The sequence below is a fragment of the Oryzias latipes genome, chromosome 5 (assembly GCF_053564925.1).
Source record: "Oryzias latipes strain Hd-rR chromosome 5, Olatipes_Hd-rR_3.1".
In the NCBI taxonomy this organism is placed as follows: Eukaryota; Metazoa; Chordata; class Actinopteri; order Beloniformes; family Adrianichthyidae; genus Oryzias; species Oryzias latipes.
Window position 1 is genome coordinate 30,254,566 of NC_136241.1, and position 21,176 is coordinate 30,275,741.

At 39.8% G+C, this 21,176-nt stretch overlaps 1 protein-coding gene across 14 annotated transcripts in view; it reads left to right on the forward strand.

Annotated features, from left to right (window-relative positions):
- Nucleotides 1–21,176, forward strand: part of lrp1aa (low density lipoprotein receptor-related protein 1Aa) — a 118,222-nt gene that overhangs the window by 26,665 nt on the left and 70,381 nt on the right. For all 14 annotated transcript variants that reach the window (XM_078947667.1, XM_078947672.1, XM_078947671.1 and 11 more), the window contains exons 3-6: nucleotides 7,486–7,623; nucleotides 14,503–14,622; nucleotides 19,850–19,978; nucleotides 20,093–20,356. In XM_078947667.1, the coding sequence (XP_078803793.1) occupies nucleotides 7,486–7,623; nucleotides 14,503–14,622; nucleotides 19,850–19,978; nucleotides 20,093–20,356 (651 nt within the window). The remainder of the gene's footprint in view (nucleotides 1–7,485; nucleotides 7,624–14,502; nucleotides 14,623–19,849; nucleotides 19,979–20,092; nucleotides 20,357–21,176) is intronic.

Sequence of the window (21,176 nt, forward strand, 5' to 3'; positions counted from 1 at the left end):
CTGCTTTTCTTGTCATCCTGCCAGCTCTCCTAGAAGCCCCCCCATGAAGGTATGAAAATGCACTGTTGATATCATTGGAGGAGAGGATCGAGTGCTAAGCCAAAGATCTGAGAACGAAGTGCTAAATGCTGTGGAAGGCAGACAGTCTGCCAACAGTCGAACTCAGACACTGCTGGAGAAAAAAACACAAAAAAAAACATCTATGCTGTTAATTCGAATAAAAGGTGCAGCTGAGCTGGAATAATCAAGAGAAATCCTGACAGTTGTTCTGTTGGTGAGCTTCTCACCGGTATGAGTGCTTTGAGTGACAGGTTAGTGTGTTGTTTTGTGTTTATAGGATAACTGTCAGAAATAAATCGGTGGAAGGAGAAAGATGTGTTCATCCCGGTTCTGTTTTTCCTGCTGTGTTCGCTTTGCTGCTCCACATCTTTACGACCAAAAACAGCCATCCAGACCTGTCTCTTAGCAAAGAGAAAAAGGTCATAAAAACAGCAAAACCTATTTTATATTCAAAAGGCTTTTAAAAATTGAATATTTTACGAGAAAATATATTGGATTTGCTAGATGTTTTACCCATAAAATCAGAGTCTTTCCATCCCGACCTTATGTTCTGACCTTGATGGAGGCTGTCTGCCTAAGTGGTGCCACCGACACAGAATGAAAAGAAAGAGAGTGGTCAGATCAGGAATGTTTCATGTTCTAGAGCAGGGGTGTCAAATTCATTTTCACCGAGGGCCACATCAGCAAAGTGACTTTCCTCAAAGGGCTAGATATAACTTCTACATGTAACTAAATGTAATGAAAAATAAAGGTAACTACTCCTTAATGTTAAATAACTAATTTATTTATTTGTGTATTTATTTATTAATTATAACTTTTTAAAGTGACAATTACAGTTGCATAGAAAACATATATTTGCTTGTTACTCTAACATAAATCCTTTTAAATTTGATTCTGACAGGTTAGGTTATATGGACAGTGTTTAAGTCCTAATGTATAGTTGCCCAATCCGATATTTCAAGTCCGATTCCCCCTAGATATGAATAAATACACACCAATTTTTATTTTTTATTTTAAGAAATGAAAAACTTTTATGCCGTCGCGGGCCACATAAAATGACATGGTGGGCCACATTTGGCCCCCGGGCCTTGAGTTTGACACGTGTGTTCTAGAGACAGATACTCACAGAACAAGACAGGAGGCTTTTATGATTTAAGATTTTATGGGTTTCTGGGAGTGACAAAAAAGGCAAGGATCAAGAATGACAGGAACCGCTCTGGTTAGATGAGATGGTTGGACATTCAGAATAAGAACAAGAATTAGATGGATAAAAAAAGCCACTCTGTTAAAAATGTAATTTTTGCGTTTTTAACATGCTTTTGTGGCATTTTTCAGATGATGGAGGACCTATAGAGAAATTTAGGCCAAAAATTGCATTTCTGAGTATTTCTTTGTTCAAACCATTGTGAATCAGGAGCAGATGAAAAAGGGCCATGTAGAAAATACGCCAGGTGGACAACAAACACCCTGCTCTGCTCTATTCTGATGCATCCACTCACAGACCACTAGATCAAGATTCAAGATTCACGATTCAAGACTCAAGATCAACTTGATTAATCCCCGAAGGGAAATTTAGTTGTAGCAGCAGCACCACGGAAATAGGGGGATAAAGATAAACACAAGACACAAAATATACAGGGAAGAAAAGAGGAAAAATAAAATAAAATAATAATAAAATAACTATACAGTCGAAAAAACTCTAGAACTCTCAAAAAATCTTATGAACATCCAAGTCTGCCAGATGAATTGTGAAGTCTAATGACTGATGGCAGGAATTACTTCCTGTATCGTTCTGTGGCACAGCGGGGATGTATAAGTCTGCCGCTGAAACTGCTTCTCAGTTTGTCCACCTCCCTGAAGAGGGGATGGGAGGGATTGTCCATGATGGTCCCCAGGTTAGCCAGGAGTCTGTCCCCCACTACGTCCTCCAGATTGGCAAGCTTGGAGCCAATAACAGACCCTGCTTTTCTGATGAGATCCATGTTTTCCTTGACCGAGCCGGCATCTGGCTGAAAACGGTAAATCTGGATCCAATATTGCTCTCCATTTTGTTATTTCTGTAATGTTTGGTTGGGCCTGTGAGCCACCGGGAGTGCACGCAAACAGAGAGCTCTCAACAATGTGGAAGGGCAGGTCAGACAGGATTGCTTCATGCCAACAGTCCCGCCCACAACTCAGAGGTAAATTTCTAATAAGCTAATGCTGGTCTGCAGAAACTATGTTCTAGAAAAATAACAGTTTTTTAAAATGTTTGGGCCATAAGCGTCATAATTATCATTATTAAAAGAGCAGTGGGAATACTTTTAAAAGAGCTCAAAATAAGATTGAAATGGGTCTTTAAAGCATTTGGGGGTTTGAGCTGCCAGGAAGGAGGCCAAAGAGGAGATTAATGGATGTAAAGGGAAAGTAGTTGCTGTCAGAGTAAAGTAGACATATGTTTTGATGTAGAAGCCTGCAAGGACTCTATCAAAAGAAGAGAAGGAATGTTCCAGTTGTACAATGAATCCTGTCTGTAAACAGTTTTAGGGTAACTTTTACTTCTCCTCTTTTGTCTAAAGCAGTAAAAAAAAATGCAAGGCAGCGTGTGTGATCTGCCAAAACTAAAATTTGTGTTTTCCCAAAAACAGTTTTGAAGTTTGTTTACTTTAGTACTAGCATATTCATGCTGTGTGCAAAATTTAGCAATTTATAGCTGTTTAAGATGCATGTTCCTTATTTACCCAGCCCATAATGTCTTTTGCTGAAGCCTTTGTAGTAGTTAGGATCAAACTAAGGCAGTCTTACTGTTCTCTGAAGTTGGCCTCATTCTGGCTTTCATAAAAAAGCCTTTTATATTTAGCTGTGGCTCTGGCAGCATCTTATTTGTTTGTGTGTTTGTTTTTGGTTGAATAAGCATTGTGTAGACCGGCATATGGATGTACAGAGTGAACTAGTGAATGGAAAATCCCCGCATCTTTACAAGCTTTGAGTTCTGGGACAGCCTGATCCAGACCCGGATCTTGACTCCATTTCAGCACACGGGGCCCCAGGAGAGGAAACAGACATGCAGAGACTCTTGTTAAAGTGATTGAGCTCTGAAACTCTAAGGGTTTAAAAAAAAAAAATAAAAGCTGGAAAGTCTTGGCTCATGCAGAAGTTGGAAGAACAAAGATCAGATGTTTTTTTATACTTTGTTTTTCTGTTGTTAGGGTGCATACTTCTTCACAATAAAGCGCCATTCATAGACAGGAGATACAAAATGACAGCATGTGAATTCTTTGCCTTGCCTTTGAGCCACTTGAATACAGATTGAAGACATCTGGAATATTTTATTTGATGGTTCTCCCATTTAAAAAAAGGAGTTACTGTGTTTGAAGAACCTTTTTTTTTAATTAGAAAGGTATGAAGAGTCAGTCCGATAGTTGAACCTCAGATTCAGGAACAACGGTGCGGTTTCCGTCCTGGTCGTGGAACAGTGGACCAGCTCTACACTCTCTTTAGGGTGCTGGAGGGTTCGTGGGAGTTCACTCATCCAGTCCATATGTGTTTTGTGGACTTGGAGAATCCGACTGTGTCCCCCATGGTGTCCTGTGGAGGATGCTCTGGGAGTATTGGGTCAGGGGAGCCTTACTAAGGGCTTTCCGGTCTCTGTATAACAGGAGAAGGAACTTGGTTCATATAAATGTCAGTAAGCCAGAGCTGTTCCCGGTGTATGTTGGACTCCGGCAGGGCTGCCCTTGATCACCAGTTCTGTTCATAGTCTTTATGGAATTTGTAGGTGCAGGGAGAGACTGGAGGGAGTTTGGTTTGGGGACCACAAGATTTCTTCTCTGCTCTTTGCAAAGGATGTTGTCTTGTTGGCTTCATCAAGCTGGGACCTCCAGCATGCATTGGGGTGGTTTCTGGCAGAGTGTGAAGCAGCTGTGATGAGGTTTCAGCACTGATAAATCTGAGGCCATGGTTCTCGACCAGAGAAAGGTAGTTTGCCCTCTCTGGGTGGAGGAGTTTAAATATCTTGGGGTCTTGTTTGCGAGTAAGGGAAGACCGGAATGCAAGATTGACAGGCAGTTTGGCGCGTCTTTAAGCTGGCCTAGGAACATCTTGGGGTCCCCCCAGAGGAGTTGGAGGATGTGGCTTGGGACAGGAAAGTCTGGGCATCTTTGCTTAGACTGCTCCTACCATGACCCCGATGAGCGGAGGAAGATGGATGGATGGAAAAGTAAAAGTACCTTAAATTGGCAGCATATGTCAAAACATTTGTCTAAAACAACTTTTCATTTTCCATTTGACGGCTAAATGATTAAACTTTTGTGTTTATAATTATCAATGTCCGACTGACCTTTCATCACCTTAGAAGTTGGTGGCCTGCGGCCCCCGCTGTTAACCCGGCCTTTGCACGTTATGTTGCTCACACCACTGCGGCTCTGCCCGCTTAGCAGGGGGTCACAGCCCATTTGTGTGATCCAAAACAATGGCCTTAGGTCTCTTGTCCCCATCACACCACCTCAGCCCTTTTCAGGGACTTGAAAAGAGCATGTGATCTACCTCTGTGTGTGTGGCAGCTTAGAGACTTCATTCGTGCAAAGTTTCTGAAATCCTGCCTTGCTGCAATCTTGTTTTGAAAGAGACTTGAGGAATAGCTTTGCTTGGCTCTAATCTTGCATCTTTGGGTTTAAGATATGAACGAGGTGGATATCTTGGGGAAGTTTCGGATTAGAAGCAAGGTTAAGGTTTTGTTGGGTCAGACAGATATGGAGCCAGAGTGATCCGTACCATATCTGATGTTGTCTCTGTAGTTGCACATGAAACCTTGGAAAATTAGTGGTAGTCTGGTGCAAAAGAACAGAACTGGCACTATCAGTCTGTAATGGATCAAGATCATTTTATTTGCTCTTGGATCTTATCAATGTCTGATGCTCTTCTGCCTATTAGATAAAAATGTTATTTATATATATAAATATATATAAATTAGCAATTCCTTTTTCCATCCCGGCTGCCAGCTCCCGCAAGAAGCAAACCCCAACAATCCAGAATCCTTTCTACAGGAACTTTTGAGCAAATATGAACTTTTTCCTCACCCCATATTTACTAAGCTAATGTCAAGCTTATTCCCCTCGGGTTCATGGTTGGCTCACAGTAAAAAAAAACAACCTCAATTTCCTTTAAAGAACTCTTTAAAAATGTCAAGGAGATATGAAAATATGAAAGGTAAAAGCACAACATAAAACATGTCTTTCTTCCTGGTCTGCCATCCTTAGATTCTATAACAAAACTTGATTTATTGTTTTCATTACAATTTAAAATGTAATTAAAATTTATTTGAGCTTCAAGGTGACCCAACACCAGGATAGCAAACAAAGCAGCCTATTTAGTGGCTGCACTGGTCCATTCTGAGCAGCTCAAGGATGCAATCAAATCTAAAACCAAAGCACTTTCAGGATGTGTTAAAAATACCCCATAAAAATACAACAAAAAGTGAGCTTCTATTTTGTTAAGGAACACAACAGACTTTTTTTATACCGAGAGAATATTCCTGAAGCATAAAAACATAATAACAACTACAATTCTGGATTTGTATCTGTCTCTTTTGTTTCAGAACACAAGTTTTTATTATTTCTAAGAACGTATTACTTTAAATTTAGATTATACAAGTTATCAGATACATTTCCAGGTGATGGACTTACAGGAGGGGTGAAGAAGGTGAGGATTCATGTTGAACAGTGATAAGTCTGGTATAAGTCACAAGACTGGAAATGTAATCCCAGAGAAGCGGTTGAGTAATGTGGGCAGTAGGGAGAAAAGCTCTCTGCCTTGTGAAGTCGGTCAGCCATATTCTCACCTCTCTATCCAGTTTCTAAAGAAGCGGTTTTTGGCTAAACTCATATTCATCTCAGGGAGTTCATTCCCCCAGAATTCCATCTGTTCTCCACCAGCAGATCCTTGTATAGCCAAGCCACAGCCAGCACACTGCTGTTTTTTGTCTGTGTTTTCCTCTGGGATGGATGTGTGTACACAGCAGAGCAAAGGTAGTTATTTGGCTGGTCCAAGCTAGGATAATGGTGTGTTTGCAGTTCCTGCTAGTTTTCTCCAGCAGCCCTCTCCTGCTGCCACAACGGCTCTGTGGATGTCTGCTTTGTGGTTCTGGCTGGCAAACAGCAAAGGAATTGAGGGTGAGAAGGGGAAGCCATAAGGATTGGCCAGCAAACCAGTATTACAAAAAGGAGAAACTATTAAGGCAAAACCTGGAGGAAACTGCTGAAAACACACTTGGTGAATAAAATATTAAATCAGGTGTAAAATTTGAAAGAGAAAATGATGCATAACAGAAAAACACTTTTTCTTAGGTAGTTCTGAAATGTTTCTTTTATTAAAACAGTTCAGGTCCAAGCTGTATTGGGAAAATGCTGCTTGGAGGTTTATGGCGTCAATGTTTGCTCAACTAAAATCAATGAAAATATATTTATCATTTAAGATCGAAAAAATCATGATCACCAACTTGATGGCTCAGTGGTAGAGTGTGTGCCATGGCACTGATAGGTGATCAAAGGTATAAATCCATGGCTGAGTCACACCGAAAAACCATAAAAAAATGATATCCAATGCCTCCCCACTTGGTACTCAGCATTAAAGGTTGGAGCGGGGGATAAACCACCAGATGGATGCTGAGTGAGGTTGTGACTTTTGATCATTGCTCCTCCAGGGGTGAAAGGCAGAGAACTAAGTTTCACACAGTCAGGTGTGTGACAGTGAATGGGACTTTAACAAAGGGAACATGATAAATAAACATTTGGGTTAGGGTCCAACATCTATCTAAAGACTGTAAAGATATTAATGAATAATATTACCATAAACTTTGAGGTCCTCTATAAGGGTTTATAGGGGACACCTATAAACCCTATAGCAGGGGTGGCCAACCCTGGTCCTCAAGAGTCTCAACACTGTCTGTTTTCCAGCTCTCCCTGGACTGCTTGATGCTGATAACCTCAAGTGCGTTCAGTCAATCAGGATGTGAAATCACTTTAGTCAGCTTATCAACAGCAAGCAGTCCAGGGAGAGCTGGAAAACAGGCAGGGTTGAGGCTCTTGAGGACCAGGTTTGGCCACCCCTGCCCTATAGGTTTATTGGTCTCACTGTTGTTGCCATTCACAAGACACTTTACTTATTGATAATATGCAATTTTCCTTTGAAAAATGTTTGCATATTATTATTTCACAGTGCGTGATGACTCAACAAAATGTTATTTGTTCAACAAGTCCAAGAACTCCCGATAATAATAGTAAAAGTAAGAAATTTTCAGATATCCAACATTAACCAAAGTTCAAAGGTTTTTCCACTCCTCCAGTTAACTTGTTGAACATAAAAACAGAGATATCACTTGACCAAGCTCAGGTTTTTGTGTCTACTGTTGCATGGAGGTCAACTTCATCTGTGCTTGTCTTTCTTCAGGTCAACACAGCTCTGCATCTCGATGCCCACCCAATGAGTTCCAGTGTGGAGGGACAGAGCTGTGCATCCACATGAGCAAACTGTGCAACGGTGCCCCAGACTGTACTGACGGATGGGATGAGGGGCCACACTGCAGAGGTATTTTCATACACGTACCACTTTGTAAAAATGGATTCATAAAGTGTGAAGCATGTCCAACTGCACTCTGTATGCATAAAGTTCTGTCTTTTTGGAACATTCTTTGTAAATTGAGGAAGCAGTTGTTCTGAAATTCAAAACTAGGAACTAATTTATGATGAGTAGAACAAGATCATTTTAGGATTGTGCTGACTGAGCTGTCAACAGGAGGAAAAAGTGAATCGCCATCTTTTAATAGACTGTTGAATGGACTATGGAAAAGCAGCTATAAAGTAGAAAACTTCCTTCCTTGTGTCTGTCAAATCTTTAGGTTGGTTTAATATGAAGACAGTCCTGTGGCCTTGGTTCAAATGAGCCGGAGATGTTGAAACATTTCTCATAAGTTTGTCTGGTTTGGTTTATTCCATTCATTTCATTTCTCACTCAGAAATCACCCAAAAGATGAAACAGACCAAACTATCTTAAAAGTCACAGCTACTTTTGCGGATGGTCCTGTCCAAAATAAGCCCTGACCAGTAATGAGAAAAACAGCTATAACTGACTTGTTTGTTTGTATAATGACATCAGTGCACCATTTTTACCCATTTTTCTACTTCAGATTCACTCTGTGGGTTGTTTTTCCCATTAAACCACTTATACTTTTAAGGTCCGTCTGGCCTTTGGTCTGCTGGTTTGTTTACAGTGCTCTGCAAGTGAACAACAGGATGTATTTGTGAGTAGGCAGAGATCTTTATTTTCAGTCAGAGCAGAGTTTGCTTTTTTTTGTCTTCATTAGAGTTCAGGTAAGTTTTCAAACCAACCAGTGCATATCAAATGTCTGAGTTGGCCTGTTTGGTCCTGACTTGAGTGCATTTTCTTTGATAGCTAGCTACATTTAGGCATTTGAGCTGTGATGTGAACAGCAGCAGTCTCAAACTGTAAAAAGCTGACATCCAAACAAGTGTGAATGAAGAAAAAAACATAAATTTGTCAAGTTTTGCTCTGCTGAGGTGGCCTTCTATCTTTCCTACACTTATTTTTAAATCTTCCCACCACACCTTCCATTGGAAAAATGAGTTTCAAGGAAAAGTGTATTAACAAAACATGGAGAGGGCTTAAAAGTTTAAGGCTGGCTGGACCCCAGGTATCATATAAATGCGTTGCAATTAACTTTGCGGAAGCGATTCCGCAAAGTGCATTAATTTCTGATAATGCACACTTTGAAGGCCATTATCCTGCTTATACCATGGTCACTTACGAAACAAATAAATGTTCAATCAGTTTTTAATACTTCATTCCCGTCTTTTTTTTGGTTTTGATAACTTTTTTCACTAAAGGCAGGCTATTTGTTTTGTGGTACAGTACGTTGTCATGGTAACAATGTTATCCTGTTTCCTCTGTCATATTAGTCATATTTAAATTTTTCCCCCACATACTTTACATAAAACCACAACAAGGGCATGGATTCTGTTAGGCTGCTGATGGAGCCCGCCAGATTCTGTGCCTGACAATAATTTGCAGTAGAAGCAACAACATTTTATTAAATGTCCATTGTTAAATACTTCCATAACAAAGTCACTTTCATCAATCACGTTTTTTTTGGTAACTTAACCAAACAAAAGCCCCCTTTTTTTTTTACACAAAAGGCTGTCGTTTTATGTAGAATATGTGGAAAACAATGCAAATATGACAATAAACTCCAAAAGGCTGCAGAATAAAGCATATTGTAAACATCCACCTTCATTTTAAGCTTTTGGGGGCAAAATTCGAGCGCTACAAAACAAATCAACTATGCCAGAGACAGGGGAAACAAATTCTGGCAGGGGAAACTTATCTTGGCACAACACTGGCACCCAACTCGAACGCAGCGGCAAAGGAAGCGATATATAAGCTGATGGTTACGATGGGTTAAATTAAGCATCAGTTCAGAGGAAAAGTTCACCTCTTACAGCTTGTTTTTGTCCAGATGATGAAGGAAAGGTTTGTTTTAAAGAAGCCAGTGCAGTGATATAGAACATTTGGGCTATGTGAACTTCTTTTTTAGGTGTGCATTATCACTGTGGACTATTACTTTTTAATCCACACCAAGCAGCCAATCAGAATAGAGTATTTACCCAGACCATGGTATAAGTGTTGTTACTTGAAACCTGTTTGGTGGTTTGAGTGCTGCAGTGACTGAACAAACGTGTGTCAAACAGGCATAAACCAGTCTTGTGGTCACTTTTGTCTTCCAACAAATTAAATGTTTCAGAGTCGTGTTACTGATTTGAGGCTTTGTTATTTGAAACACAACATCTCATGAAGTTTTACTTGCTCCAAAATAAATTTTCCCTGGAATGTGTCACAGTAGGTTGTTTACATAGTTGCCCATGTTGGTTTCTAAATCCTGTTCGTCGTCTGAGTTTTGTTTTGGAAAATTCTGGGCATGTGTGTAATTTGAACTGTGGTTGTCCCAGCAGGCCTCTGGGGTGCAGCGGGGAGCCTTGTGTAGAAATATACTGAGATGGACAATCAGTGGTTTTAGGCTCTAACGCAGTTGATTGCTCTCATGAAGAGCACAGTCTAAGAAAATAGCTAGAAAAAAACACAACAGACTCCAGTCATTAGTCTGTTTTTTTTCTTAGTCAGCAAACTTTTTTTTAAAGATATTTTATTTTTAACTTCTTAGATTCTGACAGGATTAGGAAACTGTTGTATTTTCTTGTGCCGGTTGCTCATAAATTGTAATTCTTGACAGTTACTGGGTCAGTGTTTGGGGAAATGTATGACTTTTAGATCTAAGGCATCAAGAAAAGTGATTCACTTCTTGTTTTACATTATAACAAGTTTTCTAACTCAAAGGTGTGGTTGTAGTGCATTTTTCAATGCTGATGTTTGTGCTGATGTTCATAGATTAGGTACAATTTAGGCTTTTTGGGTGATTTCCAGAAGATGACAACTATTATAAAACTATGATTAGATTGTTTATTTTTAGAACGAGGTTTAAAAAAAATCACAAACTATGTTTTTAGCCTTTATTCATAAAAAAAACTAAACCAGTTAATAAAATCCAATAATCAGTTGTCTATTTAAAATACATTTTAAACTAAATCTTGTGTAATTCAATGGTAAAAACTGCATTTCTGCTAATTTTTAATGAAAACAATTTTTTTTCAGTAAAAATGTATCATTTTTTTATGGTTTAAATAAATAGTTGAAGAAAAGCTGTGGCTCTTAAACTGAACATAAATGGTTTTGAATAGAAATAGATCAATCTTCCTCTTTTGGCTTCTCCCATCAGGGGTTGCCACAGCGAACAAGTCGCATGGTATATTTGGCAATGTTTTACGCCGGATGCCCTTCCTGACGCAACCTTCTCAAACCGGGCTTGGAACCGGCACAAAGGTAGAGAAGGGAACAGGGAGCAGCCCGGAGTCGAACTCTGGTTTCACGGATGGAAGGCGCCGCAAACCAGCACGAGCTAAACCAGCTCCCCTGAATAGAAATAGATCAATAATGAAACAAATTATAAATGTAAATAAATACCTCAGGACCTTATTGAATGTAAATAATTCATTCAGAAAATGTTTATTAAACCATATCCCATTTAATGAATTCATTATTGAGGCATAAACTAAATATATTTTATATAATATAGAACATATTTGTCAAAGCCACCACAGAATGAATTTAGAATCTTAAATTTGATTATATTTTTGTTTTGTTGTTTTGGTTGTATAGTTAAACTCAAAACTTATTAATAAGTCATTAAATTATGGAAGATGTGAGTAAACCTCTGGTTGGTGAAACAAAGAAGCTTGTATGATGAAGACATGTCTGGTATTTGCATCACTTTATTCAAAGGAATTTTTCTTTTGAAATTCCAAAGTATTTGATGTTGACAATGTCAATAAAAACTTTTATTGTCTTTAATGCTTCCCAAGTTGGCAATGCTTTCTGTTACACTACATTTCTTACAGGGTATTTAAGTGATATTTCCACAATACCTTTTTGTACTCGGTACTTACATAGTATTTGTTGTGTATTTATGTGGTAGTATTTTGTTCATTCCTCTGTGGTACCTGCTTGGTATTTATGCTGTACACATTTGGATCTTACATAGTACCTGGGTTTTTATATATTGTGTTAATGTGTCTCATGTGGTACTTACCTCATGTAAGAACAAAGTAAGCACAAATGAAGTACCTTGAATTTACTTTTTAACTTTTTATGCGTTTCATTGTGTTTACCATTTGCCACAATATAGTAAATAAACAGAAACTACCTTTGAAGTACGGTACTGCGAAGAAGTGCCTTAAAATTTACTTTCCACTTACTTGTAAGTTTATGTGGTTATGTGTAAGTGGATGGGGTATTTACATAGTACTTATGTGATACCTTATTGTGGGTTTCATGGTACTCACTATTACTCACTATTACATGGTACTCACATGGTACTCACTATTAATGAGAACAGGGTAAGTACACAGAAAGTACCATTTACTGTATATGAAGGTAACATGTTATGTTATAGTGTGTTTCATGGTACTTACCATTTATAAGGAGGGAGTAGTTACCGGTACATAGAAACTACTTTTAAAGAACACTGAAACTGGACTTTAAAAGAAAGTAATTCCTATTTCCACTCTATTACATGGTACTTGTGGTGATAAATGCTGGGTATGTTCACATGAGTATTACTTAGTATTTACCTGTTAAGTAAGATGCAACTGGACTGTAAGTACCATGTAGAACAGGGGTCGGGAACCTATGGCTCGCGAGCCATATATGGCTCTTTTGATGGTCACATGTGGCTCGCAGACAAATCTTTAATTATACTTTTTTTTATCATTAGTCCAGTCCTTCTCGGGCGCGATGCGATGCCAGAGGCGCGCAGTAGTAGCGGTGCTTGGAGAAAAAATCTGCGCCAGCGCTATAAGTTTACAATTATCTATAATTTCACAGAGTTTGTACCAACTGGAAACCTGTGAATTGCCGTGCCTAAAAGTGCACGCTCCCGTCTCTGAGAAAGAGCGCGCAGTTGCGGGGACGGGATGTGTGAGGAAGAAAGCAGGGGGGGGAGGGGGGTGGGCTGAGGTGTTGTGGGGACAGGCAGCAGGTGAATCGCGCAGGGATTGTAAAAACGTAAAACCCGCTGCCCGTCACTCACTGCGGCGTGTGAGTGTGTGTTTGGCTCCATGTCTGAATGTGATCAGTCTTTGTCACATCTACAGAACATTCAGACCTACGATCACGTTTAAAGTCTCAACGCCTGAACGAAGCAGAAACTCACCACGTATCAACAAGACTAGACGATCAGCAAAACTACCACGAGGAATACTCATCATTTATTAACAATAGCATAACAATGTTATTAAAAAGAATCCACAGACTTATTGTACTTTAAAAATGTTGAAATTACATCAAATGCACACATTCATTTGTATATTTAGTTTTAAACATATTGTCGCGGACTGAGTTGGATGGCTGTTGGGCCGCGTTAAAAGTTCTGGAGTTCATTGACCGCATCAAGCAGAGATCTGATTGGCTCTCAGTTCTGTCGCTCAGCCTGTTGTTAGGTAGTTTGGACCAATGGGGTTCAGCTATGGGCCGAATAAGGGAAATGGGAGGGCTGGAGCGGGAGCAGGGGAATATAAAGTTGGGAGAAGCGCTCTCTCTCGTCTCGTGTCGACAGGAGATATTCAGGAGTTGCTGAATTAATTGTACGGCGTTTGTTGTGGTCTACAGTAACCAGAATAAAGAACCTTAAAAGAGGTTAAGTATCCGTGCCTTAGTGTGGGAAAGGGACGCTACATTATTGTATGGCTCTTTCGAAATTACATTTAAAAATATGTGGCGTTTATGGCTCTCTTGGCCAAAAAGGTTCCCGACCCCTGATGTAGAAACTGTACTACAAAAGAAAGTGTTACCAAAAAGTTTTTTTATTCCTTAAAAACGTTAGCTTGCTTGTTTACTTCAGGATTTGTAGCACTTTCCTTACATATTAGTTCTTATTAAGTATTCTTTTTTCAGTTTTTATCTTTTTTGAAAGCCTTTTTTATAGCCAATAAACAATTTCTTAGAAAGACAGTATTTGGTATGATTGTCATTCTTTATCATTTAAAATTTTAAACACAATGAACAACAGCTTCGACAATCACTGTGAAATCGAATCAGGGACTGTAAAGTTCAAGTGCATGTCTTGTCACTTTTAGTATTTAGCTGATGGGAAATTGAACTGTTGGATGTTTATGCTTTCTACTCTAATGACAGCCAGGCCCAGATGCATCCTGTTATCTGCCCATCACATCCTCTTAAACATCTAACCTTTAAATAGCCTTTAAGGAATTTGCCCAAAACTGGAGCTCAGGGATAAACTGATCAAATGGTGGTGATTAAATGTGAAAGTCGCTGTGGCCTCTTCACACAGCTTTTGGACATGATCCATAACACAATTAATTATTTTCCTCCATCCTGTAGAGTTAAGATTCAATCTCACATAAATATGATTTTATTCAGCATAATTCACTCCCCACTATCAAGCCTAAAAGTTAAAACTGTTGTCATATAGTTTCTAAATTCCTTAACTCCTATTCATATACTTTATTCTTTCAGACTTTGTAACACAAACATGCTCATTGCACTAACTTTAACTTAGCTGGTTGTTGTAGAAACAAGCAGTATCTTACATGTTAAAAGTAGTTTTCATATTCTGAAACAGGAAAATTGAGCTGAAATAGGGTAGAGCTGATGTTGGTGGCATTTCTTGCTCCACAGTGCAATGTCTCTGTGATGTAATGTTCAAATAATGATTACAAGTTCTATGATTTACCTACAAAACTTGATCAAAAAGGCTCCAGCTTTTTTTTGTTGCTTTATTGCTTATCCGTTGGTAACCTTTGTGCTCTGTTGCCCCTACAGAATACATGTCCAACTGCACCATTTCCACCTGTAAAGAAAACTGTGCAGTCACTCCAGCGGGCCCTGCTTGTTATTGCAAGAGCGGTTATGAGATCAGTTCGGATGGAAAGACGTGCAAAGGTGAGTGTCTGGCAACAGTTGCTGCAAGCGCTTTCTGACTACGCATGCAGCAAGCATATGGTTAGTGTAAGACAACGGAGCACTCTTTTTTAATACAAAACAGACATTTTTGGTCCACTCCAAATCTTACAGTGTGGTCTAAAAAACACGTTTTTAATTAAATACAGTTCTTCTTATCCTATAGGGTTTACTTGATTTGGACATCCGAGATCATTTTAGTTTTAAGGAAAAAAATGGATCTGGGTTTTTGTGAGTTAAGGCTCTCTGAAAGTCGTTCAAAACTTTTCTTTAGACATTAGCTGCTTTTTTATTTAACTTGTGTAAACGTCTTATACCAAAGTATCACAAGAATCTTCTTTTTTTTGCAAGTTTGGGCAGTTTTTTTTATTAATCATGAACCATTCACGCAATCAAATTGAAAACGTTTTCTTCTGTCTAGATATGCCAAGAATATTCAATCATGTCACACATTTTTTCCATTCAAGTACATTAAGTGTTTTTCCTGGAATGCCACATACCACGCCGAGAGTGCTAAGGCTGTGGTGTTTTGTGAATTATCTTTTGATGTAAAAGTCATATTTAATGCAGGTTCAATGGGGTTGTCTTTGGTTCTACTCTTGAAAAAGGCTTCTAAACAAAGTGAAACAAGCTGCTATGGTTGTTAGGTCAGTATTTAACAGCTAAACATTTGCAAAAAGGAGATAAAACACGATTCTTTGAACATTTTTATGGACAAAGACTTGAAGGGGAACAAAAGATGTTAGAGCTCAAAAATTGTTGTGAAAAACCTTCAGATATTATGAACCACAGATAATAATGACTTCAAAAGAAGACGAGGTATAGAGAAACTCAGGTGGCCTTAGGCATCTGCATTCAACACTTACAGCCAGTGAATTTTGACATTGTACACAGAAACACACATTAATGTTATGTCAAAGAGTATGAGCAGATCTCCGTAAGCTATGTCTTTGTTGTGTTTCCTTGTACATTTACAACATTGTTTACTTAGACTTCCCACCAAAATATTAAACAATGTGTTGCCAAGTTAAAGACCCACTTTGTTTAAAAATGATGTTATTGGTGTTTTAATATGCTTGTTTGGCATTTTTCTGAAGATGGAGGACTAATATTTTAAATGGGAGGATCAAATTTGTATTTCTGAGTATTTCTTTAATAATAATAATAATAATAATAATACATTTTATTTATAAGGCGCCTTTCTGGGCACTCAAGGTCGCCGCACAGCATGTATACAGTATAAAATACAATAAACACTTAAAACAACAACAACAATTTAAATAAATACAAAATTAAATAAAAAAATATAAAAACGTGAAAAGGTTAATGTTTAAGTGAATAGGCCATTTGGAAAAGATGAGTTTTTAGCTTTGATTTGAAATGTGGGAGTGTGTCAGTGTTGCGGAGGTCAGGGGGGAGTGAGTTCCAAAGCTGGGGAGCAGAGCAACTGAATGCCCGGCTCCCCATGGTGACAAGACGGGCAGAAGGGAAAGAAAACTGGATAGAAGAAGAGGAGCGGAGGGAGCGAGCAGGTATGGAGACATGAAGGAGGTCAGAGAGATATGGAGGTGCAAGGTTGTGAAAGGCTTTGAATGTGTAGAGCAAGATTTTGTATTGAATGCGGAATGGGATGGGTAGCCAGTGAAGCTGTTGAAGAATAGGTGTGATATGGTTGATGGAGGGAGTGCGTGTGATGATACGAGCTGCTGAATTCTGAACCATTTGAAGTTTATGGAGGGTTTTTTGTGGGAGACCAAATAGAAGAGAGTTACAATAGTCCAGGCGGGAAGTAACAAGACTATGTACCAGTACAGCAGTGGACTGAGTAGTGAGGGAGGGACGTAGACGTTGGATGTTGCGTAGATGGAAGTAAGCTGATCTGGTGACGCTGTTTATGTGAGAAGTGAAAGAGAGACTACTGTCGAGGATGACACCCAAACTCTTTACCTGAGGGGAGGGAGAGATGGTGGAGCCGTCAATGGAAAGAGAGAAATGGTTGGTCTTGCTCAGGGTGGATTTGGTGCCAATCAGAAGAAGTTCAGTTTTATTGCTATTGAGTTTTAAAAAGTTTGAGGTGAACCAGGATTTGACTTCATTGATGCAGTCCACCAGTGCTAATGGAGGCAGTGTGGAGTTGGGTTGGCTGGAAAGATAGAGCTGGGTGTCATCCGCATAGCAATGGAAATGGATGTGGTGTTTTTGGAAAATATGACCAAGCGGGAGAAGGTAGATAATAAAGAGGAGTGGACCGAGCACAGAACCCTGAGGGACACCAGTTGTGATGGGGACAGAATGAGAAGTGAAAGATTTCAGTTGGATAAACTGAGTACGGTCAGACAGGTAGGAATGAAACCAGGAGAGGACGGTGCCAGAGATGCCAATGGAAGAGAGTCTGTTCAAGAGGATAGAATGAGAAATGGTGTCAAAAGCTGAACTGAGATCAAGTAAAAGAAGGATGGATAATAAACCACAGTCAGCAGAGAGGAGAAGGTCATTAGTAATTTTTAGAAGAGCAGTTTCAGTACTATGAAGGGGACGGAAGGCAGATTGGAAAAGTTCATACAGATTATTGGAGGACAGATGAGATTGAAGCTGAGCAGATACTGTTTTCTCAAGAATTTTTGAAATGAATGGAAGGTTGGAAATGGGACGGTAATTATTGAGGTCTGTGGGATCTGCACCCAGTTTTTTAAGTATGGGAGTGACAGCAGCAGTTTTCAATGCAGGAGGAACGATTCCAGAGGAGAGGGAAGCATGGATTATGTTGGTGATGAGAGGACAAAGAGAGGGAGCTGTAGCTTTAACAAGGATGGTGGGCAGTGGGTCAAGCTGGCATGTGGAAGGTTTGGATTTTTTAATTAATGTAGAGATTTGACTAACTGTGGGTAGGGTAAATGAAGAAAACGAATCATCAGACGTAAAAGATGGAATGGAAGATAGAAATGGAGCAGAGTAGGGGGTGAGCTGTTGATGGATAAGGTGGATTTTTGTGGTGAAAAATGAAGCCAAGGTGTTGCAGAAATCAGTTGAATAGAGATGTGATGGAAGGGAGTCAGGAGGTTTGATGATGTTAGAGATGGGGGAGAAAAGAATCTTTGAATTTTCTTTATTTGAATTGATGAGATTGGAGTAGTAAGCAGATTTGGTTTTAGAGATGCACTCTTTATAGTGGAGAATGTGCTGTGTGTACATGTCTTTATGGATACTTAGTCCGGTTTTGGTGTAGAGTCTTTCAAGTTGGCGGCCTTTTTCTTTTAACTGTCTTAGAGAGGGGGTGTACCAGGGTGCAGTATAGGTGAATGAGACAGATCTGGATTTTAGTGGAGCAAGTGTGTTGAGGATGTGGTGCAGGTGTGTGTTGTAGTGTGAAACAAGTTGATCTGGAGCTGTAAAACTGTCTGTATTTGGGAGTTCACTGATCAGGGCAGATAAATTCTCCAGGTTGATATCCTTAGCATTACGGAAGGTAATATTGCGTGGAGGCTTGTGTTTGGAAAGAAACAAATTGACATTAAATGTCACAAGCATATGGTCGGAAAACGGGATGAAGTTTGATTTACAGTCCATGGGTATGATACCTGAGCAGCAGATTAAGTCCAGAATGTGTCCTTTTGAGTGAGTGGGAAAATCAACAAATTGTTGAAAACCAAAACTGTCCAAACAGGATAGGAAATCATTAGTAAGTGAATTGTTAACATTATCCAGGTGAATATTTAGGTCTCCTAGTAATAAAACATTTGGTGAAAGAGCAGAGATATATGTTAGAAAAGTTGAAAAGTCTGACATGAAATCCTTGTTAGGTTTTGGTGGTCTGTAAATAGTGGCAATGATGGTCGGGGTGGATCCAGAAAGCTGACATACAGTGGCCTCAAATGACTGGAAGGTAGGAACTGTTATAGGAGCTGCTCTCAAACACTCACGGAAAATTAATGCAAGACCACCTCCACGACCAGTGACACGTGGTTGGGAGAAATAAACAAACCCTGTTGGAGTGGCGTCGTTCAGATCCATGAAGACATTCTTCTGCTGCCACGTTTCAGTCAGGCATAAAAAGTCTAATTTACCGTCCACCACCAAATCCTGGATGAGATGGCCTTTTTTGGTGAGAGAGCGGGTGTTCAGTAGACCAAAGTTTACTTTTGAGCTGCTGCCGGTGGTTGTGTTCGACGTTCTTGGGACTCGCACCACGACCCGTTCAGCCCGGCGACCCGTGTTTCTCTTTAAGGTGCGAGTAGTGGACCAAAAAGAAGGGATGGAGCTGGAGTTGTCATATTGAAAGTTCCGATGACTGCCCCGATGAATGGGTCTGCGGCGGAAAATGTAGGGAAGATCCAGTCGCTGGAGGAAAGCAGGTGCATTATGTAGGGGTATGTGGAGCTTAGCCTCGGAGGCAGGGTGCTGGAACAGGGCTTTCACTGGGTGGCGAGCAACCCACAGGATGAACCAAAGGAGTACCAGCCACACACAGTTAATCCACATCGCTGTTTAAACTGGTTGCCACTCAAAAGTAAGCAGTGCAGGGCGGGTTGGTGCTAGAGGTTAGCAGTGCTGGGCACAATCTTGTCGACAGCTCTATGCTGATAGGGCAGGAGATGCCTCCTGAAAAGTGAAGTGGACTGAAGCAACAGCAGGTTAGCAGAGTAGCGGGCCTCACACGAGGTCATTTTGTTGTGATTCAGGAGCAGAGAAAAAGATGAAGTTTGAAAAAAGGGAGGTAAAAAGTACTTTGGGGGGATCACAAGCTTCCCTGATGCACCCACATGTAGATCCATGTACGTCTTCGTTTTCCTCATCTGAGCTGGAAACTGGCTCAAAACTGTATGAATGTATAGTTCCAATGTTGCTCGCCATTTTGGTTGCACCGGAAATGTTAGGTTGAGGCTGTGAGGGGCTGTAAGCCAGTGGGAGAGCATGTAAACAGATAGCTCTTAGTTATGGGGAGGGGAATGGAGAGTGGGAGGATGGGTAGCCCCACGTACAACTCAGAGGAAACAGAGTCTTAGAAAATGACAGTTTTTTTTTTGTGGGGCCTTTAACATTTCAGAGTATTGGCTAAAAAATGTCAAAGTCCTGATTGTAAATATGACATGTTTTTTTTAGGAACAGTTGAATGTCTTCAGCATCCTTTTAGTCGCCTTGTTTCCGTTGTTTGATTTTGTGTTTGCTTCAACTGGATCCAATAACTAAAGATGTCTGTCCCCCTGTTTAGACTTTGATGAGTGCAGTGTGTACGGGACCTGCAGTCAGACCTGTACCAACACTGAAGGCTCCTACACCTGTTCCTGTGTGGAGGGCTACCTGTCCCAGCCAGACAACCGCTCCTGCAAAGCCAAGAATGGTGAGCTCCCTGAGAGAATGGCGACATTATTTTGGGATGTTAACACCTGTGTGCTTATTCTGCTTGTTTAGTTCACCTGTTTGAGGTTTCATTATACCCATTCCCAACTTCTAGTACCAGTAGATCGCCTTCCTGTCCTGCTGATCGCCAACTCCCAAAACATCCAAGCTACCTCCCTGAGCGGCAGCACAGTCCACAGTCTTCTGTCCACCAGTACCAAACAAACCACAGCCATGGACTTCATTTACTCCAAGGAAACGGTCTGCTGGATCCATGTAGGAGACTCTCCCTCGGCCACACACCTCAAATGTGCCTTGATCCCAAACCTCAAGAGCTTCACAGAGGAAAGAGTCATCAACATCTCCTTTAGCCTGCACCGTGAGTACATCCGTATCCCCTATAACTCCATAAAATGCAGTACAGTTCTCCACATATAGATGATAGAAACATGTAGTGGTTTTTTTGTGTGTGTTGTTTTTATTTTTTTTTTAAATAAGCAGCAACTTTACATCTAAATCTTCCTCTTTATATTTAGAAAAAAATTGGGGGATTTTAAACACAACGAAATATGAAGTTTGTCTTTTTTGCAGATACTAGTTTTTGATAGTTTTATTTGGAAGTCATTTAAAACAGCAACTAACGAGAAACAATGGTTCTTTAAGGAAAATTAAAGCTTTGTTCCTTTAAATAATGTTTCAATTTAAATATCAAATCAAAATAGGATAACATTAACCAGTTTTAAAACACTGAATTCAAGCTGAACTGTTGAGTATGTGTTGAATAAACTGATGTAGACCTTCCCTGAACTTTTTAAGAGTCTGTGTCATAGACGTTGTGGCAACACTTTAAAGGCAGCCGCTCTTGTTCAGGGTTTAGGTTTCCTTTTAGGGAAACACAGGACAGTCTATTACTTGTAAAAAATGAAACTCGAGGAAAGAAGTTGATGGGATCTAAAAGGCTGGACTGAATGGAAAAGTGTTTCAATGTTTATACAGAGTGTTGATAACTCAGCAGGTCATAGCCATCATGAAATGTTGCTTCCCATCTTCTCATTTAGTAGCTTCTATCAGTTTAAAACACTAGGAATAATGTTCAAGTCCCATTCCGATCTTCTTTTGATTTATTGTAAAAGTTTCCCCAGTGGTCTTTTCATTGTGATTAATCAGTTTTTAGCCCAAATCCAAAAATAGGACAGTTT